The sequence below is a fragment of the Mustela nigripes genome, chromosome 8, assembly GCF_022355385.1.
Source record: "Mustela nigripes isolate SB6536 chromosome 8, MUSNIG.SB6536, whole genome shotgun sequence".
Classification (NCBI taxonomy): Eukaryota; Metazoa; Chordata; class Mammalia; order Carnivora; family Mustelidae; genus Mustela; species Mustela nigripes.
In genome coordinates, this window is record NC_081564.1 from 5,779,522 (window position 1) to 5,791,486 (window position 11,965).

The following is an 11,965-nucleotide window of genomic DNA, read 5'->3' on the forward strand; positions in this document are numbered from 1 at the left end:
CCGGGCAGTGAAAGTGGGCGGTGGGGACGGGGCCAGACCGGGGTCGTGCCGTCCCTCCCACGCAGCCGCCTTGGCTCGGGCGCATTCCCACCGAGAACGGGCATTTCGGCGGAGGGATTCTGCTCCGGCTCGCTGGCTTTCTGCGCTCATCAGGGGCAGGTGGCAGCACAAGACCGCGTCCTGGCCAAGGGACAGGATGGTCTGGAGTGGATAGAAATGGACCCCGCTCCCGGAGCCCCAGTCAACAGATATGCGAAATCGGGGATGGTGGGGACCTAGCGCCCGGTACACACTAAATGATGGTTTACTTCCGACAAGGTTAGAATTACCAAATGAGAACATGATCTTCCTGTTCCTCGGTTCGCCGTCGCCTGGGGCGGGCTCATCTGTCCACGCACACATTCGTTCAGCAAGCTTTCATTCATGGCCTGCTACGTGCCAGACTCCGGACTCCGTGCGCGGCTTGCGCCGAACTTAACAGATGTCATCTCAGTGCGGCTTCCTTGCCTAATCACTAACACCGCTCAGCCTGCCTCCCCTCCCCTCCACTGCACTTACTTAATAGCGCGATCAATTACTTACTTAATACACTGATCAATTTACTTAATAAGGTTATTCTTCCTCCCCTAAAAGGTAAGTCCCACGACAATGGGGATTTTTCTTTAATTTCTTTAACCCAGGGGCTACAGCTGGCAGCACACAGCAGTCACTCAGATATTTTGGGGATGGATAAATGGGAATAGTACTCATACAGACTCCAGTCATCACAAACTAAATGAAGTGGAAAAAAAAAGTCTGAGGCAACGTTTCCAGTGAAACAGGATCACACCTCAAAATACCCCTGACAACTGTTATAAAATGGGACTTCCATAGCTCTGAAAATAAAGGCAGAGGGAAAGAGCATACTAGCATTTGCATTTGGGTATCTACTTACTAGTTTTCGGACCCTTGGATGCTTTCCAAGCCTGTTTCCCTATTTCCCAAAGGAGGATTATAATAGCACCCAAGGTTAAGGGCCGTTTTGAGGAATAAATTAAAACAGACTGCATATAGCACTTAGCATAGTGCCAGGACATTCCACAGTGTCCAACAAATGGTAGTTTATTACTAACGGGCCTTAGTGTAACAGAGGAAGAGCAACAATTTCTAAAAGCAGAGATCTAGTTTCTGATTCCACCAGGCTTCATCTGAGGGCCTTGCACAAATCACTGAATCCCTCCTAAACGTGTTTCCCACATCCAATAAACCAGGCAGCTGAGTTAAATAACTCAACTTTTTTTCCAAATGAAAAAAAAATACTTAAGATATTAACAATGAATCATCAAAAGAAACCACTCAAGGAAAACTAATATTGGGTTCCTACTCACTATCCTCAAGTTTACAGATGTACAAAGCGACAGACATCTAAAACAGGCATAGTAACTCAGAAAACACAAACATGTCTCATTTCAAATATGAATAGAAAGTTGATATTTAACAGATGTGAATTAATCATTAATATGAAACACAAAATACTGTTTTTAAAAAGAATTGTTTATTTACTGAACTTGGGGCAGATTAGATACACAACCAATTTTAAATGTACATCTTTTAATTCAATTTTGAAGTGTTTTCACACACACCCAAAAAAAAAAAAAAAAAATTGGCATTGCAACTGTTGTCTTAAGGTAAAATACAGTCACCTTAAACTGTTGCAAGTATTTTCACCAAAGGTTGAAAAATTGTTTATCCTGAACATGAAAACCTGTAACAAATTTAAATTAATTATACAAAACTCGTTACTTGTAGCTTTCCCCTTGTAAAGATCCGGAAAAAATGTACAAGTAACTAATATACATCAGTCACAACATAATCCTGGATCACCCCCACACCGCGACCAGATGCTCCTTTAATTTTAAACCCATCATCAGAGACCAAAAAAAAAAGTCATTTCATTTTATACAAAACAAAATCCACATGTGCCAAGAAAGACCCAAAAAACAAAAACAAAATCCTAGTACTGACAGTGATGTCCAGTACCCTAATTAAACAGTGGCAAAAATGCCACTGATCAAAAATAAAATAGTGGCTGTATATCATTGCAATGAAATCCAAGAGGCTTTAATCCTTTGGCATCAGAAATCCAGATGTTTCCAATTTTATGAACGCACACTTCCTACATGCCAAGAGCAGAGAAAGTGGATGTGCCAGCACAGAAAGAAAAGAGCTACCATTGCCTGCAACATCCAGAGAACCGGCTTTAGTAGAGACTGCTTGCAAAGTTAGGCAGAAACCAAAAAATGGTTATTAGCTGCTTGTGTCATCAATTTAATTGGATGTGATTGAGTCCTAAGGTTTAAAACACAAATTTAGAGGGGAAATGTGGTTAAGTCTAATCTTTAAAGCAAAAACAAGATAGACAAGTATCCAAGTACCAATCTGGCCACACTCCAGTCAGAGCTCTGCCAGGAGGCTGGGTAGAAAGTGTCAAGATTCAGACAGTTGTTTCTCATAAGGATTCAACAAAAAGAATCTTTAATGACTTGAACTGCAGGATAAGAGAGCCAAAGAATGCAGTCATTTAAGTGAAGTACTATCCATGAAGTACTTTCCTGAACTGCACTTCATGAAAACACATGGAAAGAAGATATAATCAGGACTATATGCCTGTGTTTCATTTATAGTGTTGGGGAGTTCTGACAGACCTGGATGATGGAGGCAGAATTGAAATAAGAAATTTTTGCCAATCAAGTGTCAAATTTTCACTCTAACTGTCCTAAAAAGGTGTTTTCCCCCAATATCTATTAATCACAAAGAAACATAAGCTGTGAATGTACAGTTTCAAAAATAAAAATGTAGAAACTAATGACATCATTATCACCAAGATGTTTGGTAAACAGTGAATTATGATTTTGAGATCATCAGGAAAAGGCTTTTAAACAACCCTCCGGACTTCAAAAAATCTCTTCAGGTAGTAGATCTGTCCCAATGTCATGGCAACTAGAACAAGAGCTTCAAAGAAGGACCAAAGGACCACTCTGCTGTTTGTGTTGTCGTTGACTGTGAGGACAGACAAAAAGACAAAATTTAACCAAAAAAAAAAAAAAAATAAAATAAAGCATAAGCATCATGAGTCATCCTAGTCTTTACTCTAAGAGTATTTTCACACCATTCACAGTATCCTAAATACTTTTTGTCTTTTGTCCCCAAGCAACTCAACAAACTCAGCAGCAGAAAATTTTAGCTTTAAATGGGACCTTAAAGATTCATGGGATATGGTCAAGTCTGCTCTGCTTGTGTATGGAGAGCAGTGAGGAAAAGTGACTGGTCCAAGTGACTTCAACCTCTAGGGTTAAAACCCAATATGACCTCCTTTCTCCTTCACATTAAAATATTCCTACATTATAGGGGCGCCTGGGTGGCTCAGTGGGTTGGGCCGCTGCCTTCAGCTCAGGTCATGATCTCAGGGTCCTGGGATCGAGTCCCGCATCAGGCTCTCTGCTCAGCAGGGGGCCTGCTTCTCTCTCTCTCTCTCTCTCTGCCTGCCTCTCCATCTACTTGTGAGCTCTGTCAAATAAATAAATAAAATCTTTAAAAAAAAATATCCTATATTATAATCTTTTTTGCTGAATCAGAAAACAGACTTGAAAAAAAATACAGACTATTTCAAGAACACACAGTTACCCTAAAGCACTACCTACCTAGTGAAAATGTGTCAATCTAAGTGGCTTTTTCCTTAAACATGTATTCAACAAATACTGAGCACCTACTATGTATCTGACAGCTGTACCAGCTGAAGGCTTCTCAGTTTCATGAACCAATACTGGCAATTACAACAAACTGGAACCAGTCCATGATCTATCCCACTCTTAAGCTAAGGGTCTGATCCTTAAAACAAGAGCCAAGACCACTCTTTATTAATTTATTCTGCTCAATCTATGTCACATTCTTTCAAATTTCTGATCAAATCTACAGCCTTTACTTTTTAAAATTACTAGGCAGTTTCTGACTTTTCTACAAATGGCCAATTTTAAAAACAATTATAAATCAGCAATATAGTAATAATATTTATCAGATGAATAAGTGAGTGTCATATTTTTAGATAAATATCATTTGTAGAACATTACCTAGATTATAATGGCTACTAGATTAATAATCACTCAAAAAGAAGTGAAAAGCAATTAGCCCCCCAAAAATAAAACTTACAGTTAACAAAAAATGGGGTTTTCCCAGAATAAGAAGAGATACATGCCCAAGTATATTACTAATTAGAACCCTCAAAAACACCAAAGCTGAAGTTTTTAGTACTAATTCCATGCCATGAAGTTTACTTCTGCTGAAAACTTAGTAACAAATACCCAGCATTAACTGTGAAGGACTAGCACTTAAGACTTGTGTCCAGAGAGGGGAATGGCCGAGTAAATACTTCAAAATATTAAGCCGTCATGTAAAAAGAAGTATTTCTCTCTCTCTTCACTTTACCTGGAAAAGTGTGGGTATAAGACAATGTCCTCACGCTATTCACACATTAGCCACATCTAAAAGTAACAAAGTATAGTACAACACTGGAGATAAAGGAAGAAAAAAAGTCTCATTATGTTCAACCCTAAGGGGTAAGTGCTGTAGGAAGATATACAAAAAACATTGTGAGAACTATCTCATTTTTCAAAAATAAAGAGAAAGCCTAAAACTCTATTTGTGAAACAATACAGAGCATCTCCACTCAAATTAAATGCAAAACAACAAGGTTGGATGCCCCCACAGACCAGAGACAGGATTCTCCGAATACTGTGTTCCCAAGAACCTCCTATACCTTTAAAGCCACCTGGTCTGAACTGGTTAAAGTGAAAAGCAGAAGCTTTCAGCCTTCAGACTCTGCTCAGGGACCTTCTCACCCCAGAATGGGCTGGGCTCCAGTGGAGAGCAAGGTAATCAACAGATGGGTTTCCACCGGGTGAGGGAGAGGAGGTGTCGATCCCAGAGGGTAAACAGAGTACCAGTGGAGGCAAAGAGGAGAAAGAACCATAGCGGAAGAGGCGGGAGCACGTGAATACAAGCGGTGGTCCCCCTCACGCCCCACTCCCCTCCCAGAAAGTGAGGACAGGGGCTCTTACTTCTCCAGTCTGTTGTGTTTACTCATTACTCTCCCACCGAAAGGCTAGGAGCGTGCTCTAGGTCCTAAAGGTTCATTTCCATCCGTGGCAAGAAATGTAAGAGAGTAGGGAGAACACGAACCACATCTTGAAGAGGTTCAGCCTGTGCTTCTCTCTCTCTCAAGTCACTCTCTCGCTCTACCCCAAACTCGGAACAAAGACTCCTGACTGCAACCACTTTGCACTCGAGGACGAGCTTGCTCCCATGAGATCTAGCCCCAAGAACTATTTGGAGGATGAAAAACACTGAACCACAGGTGGGGACCTGGATCTAAAATATGGTATCTTGTCCGGGCGTCAATACGGTACCTCTCAATTTTACGTGCAAAGGTGTAATACTTCCGGCTGGATCTTGGGCCAGATGGGCTTTTGCAACCTAACATGGGATTCGAGTCATCACTGTTTCCACAGATAAACACATTCCATGTTCCCAGTTTACAAACCCAGGAACCCAAGCTGAGCTTCACCTGGTGACTGCTTGGACTCATGTTTTCATGCTATTTTAATTAGCCTAAACCTTCCACTTTAGGAAAAAATCTAAGATTTCAGCATATAATATTATACATTGGCAAAGAAATGTCGACTATGTGATTAAAAACCAACCACTTCCTATTTTTCCTTTCTGCTTTGGGAAAACTATTAGTTTTACTCCTCAGCAGACCAGAGATTTTTCTTAAAACTCCTAAAACCTCATACTAAATCTTAACAGCATTTTTCAGTTTAGAATGAATATCCCAATAAAAAACCAGTCTGGTACAAAGCTCTACAAACACGTACTCAAAAAATATTTTTGCATAGTTGCATTTTCAAGTCAATGCTTTACTATGATCATATTTATAAAATACCCAAATGAGGAAAATTCCAGTAAGCTGTTGGGTAACAGGACTTCAGGACTTTCTGGCCACCAGACACCGTTGTGAAGTTCCAGCGTTAACTTACTTGCTCTGTGTATTCTCTCCCGAACTTCCATGTACTCCTGTTCATGCTTTACAGCTGTCATCGCCACTGCCAGCTCATTAATCATTTCTTCTAGCTTGTTCTGGTGAGCTACGGAAAATTATAAAAACAGATTAGCACACATTTGGCCATCTCCTTTTGAAAAAATATGCATAAGGCAATATTCCTCAAAATACTCCTCAGAGAAGGCATACTCTGTTTAGAAGCTGTTTCGAAATGGCTCAGACGTCATTTTGGACTACTGATGACAATAAATTCTCAAAGCATTTTTTTAAATGTCCGTTCCCAGAACAGAAAGCTCTTTCAGGGTGGGAAACATACTATATAATGCTTACTAACAAAAGGAAAACAATTCACCCTAAGAAATTTCCTCCAATGAATTACTGCTAAGTTCACTATATTAACTAACTGTAAAAGAAAAAAAAGAATTGAGGAGGAGAAAAAAAAGAACACAAACTATAGAACAAAATTCCTAATAATAACTCTATAAATAATAATATTTAACTAAAATCAAAACCTATGCTTTAGGGAACGCCTGGGTGGCTCAGTGGGCTGAGGCCTCTGCTTTCGGCTCAGGTCGTGATCCCAGGGTCCTGGGATCGAGCCCCGCAACAGGCTCTCTGCTCCGAGGAGAGCCTGCTTCCTCCTCTCTCTCCCTGCCTGCCTCTCTTGCCTACTTGTAATCTCTGCTTGTCAAATAAATAAATAAAATCTTTAAAAAAAAACAAACAAAAAAACCTATGCTTTAAAATCATATAACTCTAATGTTAATATAAATGCAGCCTCAAAACAGATTTTTAATCTCAATGAAGCTAACCAGACAAAAACCCAAGACATTCTTGAAAAAATCCACACCAAAATTCAAACATTCCTCTATGGAAATCACAGCAATAACTTCACTACAGTGGGGAATGGCAGGCATCATAAGTGAAAAGACAAGCTCTCGGTTGCATAAGGTTTAAAATCAGATATTCTTTTTTGCCAAAAATGAATACAAGGCAGACTAAGGGTTCTGAAGGGTAAGTGTAGGCTTCTAGACAGGGCTACGTTATGACAGTGAACACGGAGTTAGGAAAAAAATATCTATCAACAGGGAAGATTCCCAACAGAGGACCCCTACCCATGTTAAGGTAGTTAGGTAGAATCTCAAATCTCAAATCATCCCTCACAAGCTTCATTTGGGAAACCCCCCCAAGCACGACATGAAACCTGGGAGCAGGATTTCTTAGGAACAGCGTTGTTGACATTTTAGACCAGATAATTCTTCGTTGTGGGGGGCCAGCCAGTACATTTTAGGATCTTCCACCCGGCCATGAGAATAAAATATGTCTCCTGATAGGGACGCCTAGATGGATTAGTCAGTAGAGAATGAAGCTCTTGATCTCAAGGTCGTGAGTTCAAGCCCCACAATGGGCATGGAGCCTACTTAAAAAAAAAAAAGTCTCCAGATATTGTCAGATATCCTCTTGGGGGCAAACACTGTCCTCACTTGAGGACCATTGCTTTAGAACAGGGTTTGATTTCAGAGTTTCCATTCACTGACATTAGCAAACAAAAGCAAGAATTTTAGATATTAAAGGTTTAAGAATAACTCAAGAGTCACATTCATCAGCCAACATTTTCTAACTATTTAGAAAGGACTAATTTCCAGAAAATAAACAAGCACAAACCTCTTGAAAACTCCGAATTCTCCTTAAGTTAGCCAAGTCCTACACTGTAAATGGCCCCAAAAAACAAACACAGGAATTACTAAATAGTAGGACTCTCTAAATTCTACAGATTTCAAACCTAACAAATACTTCTTTATGATGTAAGTACTCTATTAAATGCTTAATATTTAGGACAAATGTCAATACTAGGAAATGTGTTGAACTGCTAGTTTCCACAAATCCTGACGTACACTGTACAACCCCTGCCTTCCGCCCACCACCCCAATCCAAATGTGCTGGTTCTTGGTAAACAATTTAACTAGAAGACTCGACTCAGGGTGTACTACTGGTCAGTGAAGAAACAAAAATTAACTGAATTATAAATATGGTTGAAGGAGCTTCTGTCACCATCTCCAGACATCGCTTCTAGAACTGCTTTTCACATCCTAACAAGTTTCAAAACTTCAATAACGGTAAAAAGCCACCAAAATGCTTCATACAAAGTGAACACTATTTGCTACTAGCTACGTTCAAGACTTTTATCCCTCCAATTACAGTTGAATCTTTCCACCCTCAGCATTCATTTTTAAAGAAACAAAGTATGACGTTACTAAGAAGCCAATCACTGTAGTTCTAGGGCCATTAATTTAAAATGGCCTAACTATACTTCCCATCAACCAAATAAAAACAACTGCTCTAAAACTCTAGTTAGTTGTAGGGGTCTCTTTTTAATTAAGAGAAAAAACACTCTCATGCTAACAAACCGAGGTTAGAAAGGAAAGCAAAGCAGAAATTAGCAGCAAAGAAAAATATGCAAGACAGGATGCTGCTGTCAAAAAGCAATCCACCTACCATCCCAGGTATCTCCACCACCTAAAGAAAAGTGTAAGATATAAACACACAAAAATAAAACAACTAGGTTTAATCCAACTAGTCATGTATAAATGAGCAAACAATGACTTCTATACCAGGATTAGCAAATCAACACAACAAACCACCTAAAACACACATAACTACATGCTTACAAAAGCACAGACTGACTATAAAAAGTTGCCAGAAGAGGCAATTCTAAAGAACCAAAATAAATACAAATTCCCAGAAACTTGTTTTTGTTAATTTGGAGTCCTGGAGAAATAAAATGTATCCCTAAAGTTTTTGGTTTTAAACACAATTAATGAACTTAGAAGAAGAAGTCAAAAAATATAAATACTCCATTCAAGATGAGCAACAATGTACAGAACATCAATTCCTGAAACGGGATATAAATCTGAATGTTCATCTCACCTTCTGTTTCCATGTCTTGTCCTTTGGGAGCCTCCCCGATATCAATGGTGAACATCACTATCTTTGGAGTCATGGTAGACATCCTATTGCTAAAACAAAACCGGTACGTTCCATCCATGTGAGCAGCAAATGTGTATTTCCCACTGGACTCTCGGTCTCCTTTATAAATTCCTTTATTATCGGGCCCTGTAATCTGGAGGCAGGAAAGAAATACACATCACAAAAGATTTTAAACCGTGCTGTTTGTAGGTACTGTCTATTGGCTGTAGAATATTTGCTAAGAAAATGCAGTTGTCACTTAATGAGAGTGACCTCTTTGGCTGCAGTTCTCCTGCTTAGGAAACAAGGCTGCACAAGATGACGGACTCTCCAGGACCTGCTTCAGTCCTGACGCGCTTCCTTTGTCCCACTTAAACACAAACCCCTCAGAAGCAGAAACAGTACCTTACACCTGTCTCCAACTGGCCTTCTATCACCAACACACATTCATGCTATTAATATCAAAACATAAAAAAAAAGGGGTGCCTGGGTGGCTCAGTGGGTTAAAGCCTCTGCTTTTGACTCAGGTCATGATCTCAGGGTCCTGGGATCGAGCCCCACATGGGGCTCTCAGCTCGGCGGGGAGCCTGCTTTCCCTCCTCCTCTGCCCGTAAGTAAATAAAATCTTTAAAAATAATAATAAAACTAAGAAATCGGAGCAAGTTACACCTTTGGGTTTTCCTAACTGGTTGCTGCAAACCAGTGAAGGCATCTGAGATGCCAAATGGCTTAAGAAGAAAGACCAGACTGGAAACTAAGAGACCCGGGTTCTCAGCCATCTGCTAAAAATCAGCTGTTAGGCCCTGGTTAACTAACTTAGTTCCTCTTACAAAGCCTGTCACCTGCAGAACTTGGGAGACTGGAAGAGCTGATCTCTGAAGTCTTAACTAATTTCAGCAGTCCCTCCTTCCAGTATCCCCTGATCTTTGGGTTTCACGGGGACTGTGTAATTGGTGCCCAACACCGCTATCCACTGTCAAAAGGAAAACCCCTGAACTCAACTAACAATGTTAACAGTGAATTCAAGTATTGATTACTTACTAAGAAAGCAAAATAAAAGCAATTTACTCTTTCGGCTTAAAAATAAAAAAGATAAGAGACGGAAATTTAGGGACTGCAGCTTTCTTTGAACAATGTCCTGATTTCTCCAGATACTTCATCTGCCATCATTATCCCTAAACGGAATGACCCTAGTCCACCTTTTCCCTAGTCAGAGATGGCCTCAGGAGGTATCTGGAGGTCGGCATAAAAATAGGTTACACGTGGGGCGCCTGGGTGGCTCAGGTCCTGATCCCAGGGTCCTGGGAGGGAGCCCGGCATGGGGCTCTCTGCTCAGCGGGGAGCCTGCTTCCTCCTCTCTCTCTCTGCCTGCCTCTCTGCCTACTTGTGACCTTTGTCAAATAAATAAATAAAATCTTTTTTTTTTTTCTTTTTAAATAGGTTACACGCTCAGGCTCGCTCTTTGAAAAATAACGAACGGCACAACACAAATGCCCGTCTAGCCTTCAACAGCTTTCGCTTTACTTTTTCTCAAGTTCTCACGTCAGGCCCCAACGTGAATCCGTCACGCGACGAAATGCAGCTGCAGCCCCAGCACGGACCTGCCCTCGACCAACCTCAACACTTAGCTGCCTTCTGCGCCCCGAGCTGACACGCGGCGCCTGGCCGACAAAGCTCGGAGACGGGGTCCACGGGGAGCCCCGCCGCTCAAGCCAAGAACCCAAGGCGGCTAAGCAACGGCTCCGTATCCGACCCGGTACCGGGGTATGGAACCCGGGCGGACCGCGGGGGAAAAGGCCGTTGGGGGGTCGCCCAGGCGGGGGGCCAGACGGCGGCCCGGGCCGCTCCCAGCACTCGGACAGCGGCCTCCACGCCCCGCGCCCCCGCAGGCCCCGCGCGCGCCCCAGCGCCGCCAACCCCGCACGGCCCCGCGACCCCGCCTGGGCCCCGGGCAGCGTGCCCGCACCTCCACGTCGATGTCCAGGAAGCCGCCCTCGGCCACCTCGAAGATGAGGCCCATCTTGGTGCCCGAGGTGACCCGCTCGAAGAAGCACTCCTCGGCATGCGCGTCGATGCTGACGAAGTAACCCGAGGCCGTGGCCAGAAGAGCGGCCAAGAGCACCAGCAGCTCAGCGAGCGTCACCATGGTGGGGCTGGGGCCGAAGCCAGGACCAGGACCGCGGCCTCCAGAGCCGCCGCCGCCGCCGCCACCGCTGCCTCCTCAGCCGCCGCCGTCTCAGCTCCGCCCCTTCCGGCTGCGCCACCCGAGGGGGCTGATGCGGGCGCCGTGGATTGGCGGGCTCCGGCAGCTGCCACGTAACGGACGCACGGCGGCCGCCGAGGGACACGGCGGCTCCGCCCAACCTGAGCCTCGACGGTGGCTCTGAAGGGCCAAACGTCGTTGTCCCCACCTCCCTCCCCTTTCCCGGGCAACCTAAATTGCACCTGGACCAGAGGAGAAAGCGGCGGTATCGAAAAACCTCCCGCGCCCAATGCAACTCCCTAAGACTGTGCAAAGAGGTGGTGAAAGATCTGGAGGCAGCACTAGGACTAAGAAGAAGGAGAGGCGCGCCTGGGTGGCTCAGTCATTTAGGTGTGGGACTCCTGATTTCCGCTCAAGGCGCGATCTTAGGGTCCTGAGTTCGGGAGCGCCGGATGGGGCTCCACGGTCAGCAGGGAGTCGGCTTGAGCTTGTCTTTCTCTGTTTCCCCAGCTCGTTGTCGCGCTCTCAGATAAATTAAAAAAAAAAAAAATGACATCAAAGGAAACAGGGGTCTCACCCCAAGAGCGTTGAGATTTTCGCTAACAAACTCCAAACTTGTCTCCACTTTTTCAGTTTTCGACCAGTTTGATCCAATTCCGATGCTTGTTAACCCTCCAGAAGTCCTCGGGATCATTACCATC

The 11,965-nt window shown here is 43.1% G+C and overlaps 1 protein-coding gene across 1 annotated transcript; it reads right to left on the reverse strand.

Annotated features, from left to right (window-relative positions):
* Positions 1-1,515: 1,515 nt before the first annotated feature.
* Positions 1,516-11,323, reverse strand: TMED2 (transmembrane p24 trafficking protein 2). The gene is made up of 4 exons (XM_059408259.1): positions 11,028-11,323; positions 9,023-9,215; positions 6,072-6,179; positions 1,516-3,039 (listed from the first exon to the last, which is right to left on the reverse strand). Exons 1-4 carry the CDS (start codon positions 11,205-11,207, stop codon positions 2,915-2,917), a joined length of 606 nt encoding a protein of 201 aa, XP_059264242.1. The 5' UTR covers positions 11,208-11,323; the 3' UTR covers positions 1,516-2,914.
* Between the last annotated feature and the right edge of the window lie 642 nt (positions 11,324-11,965).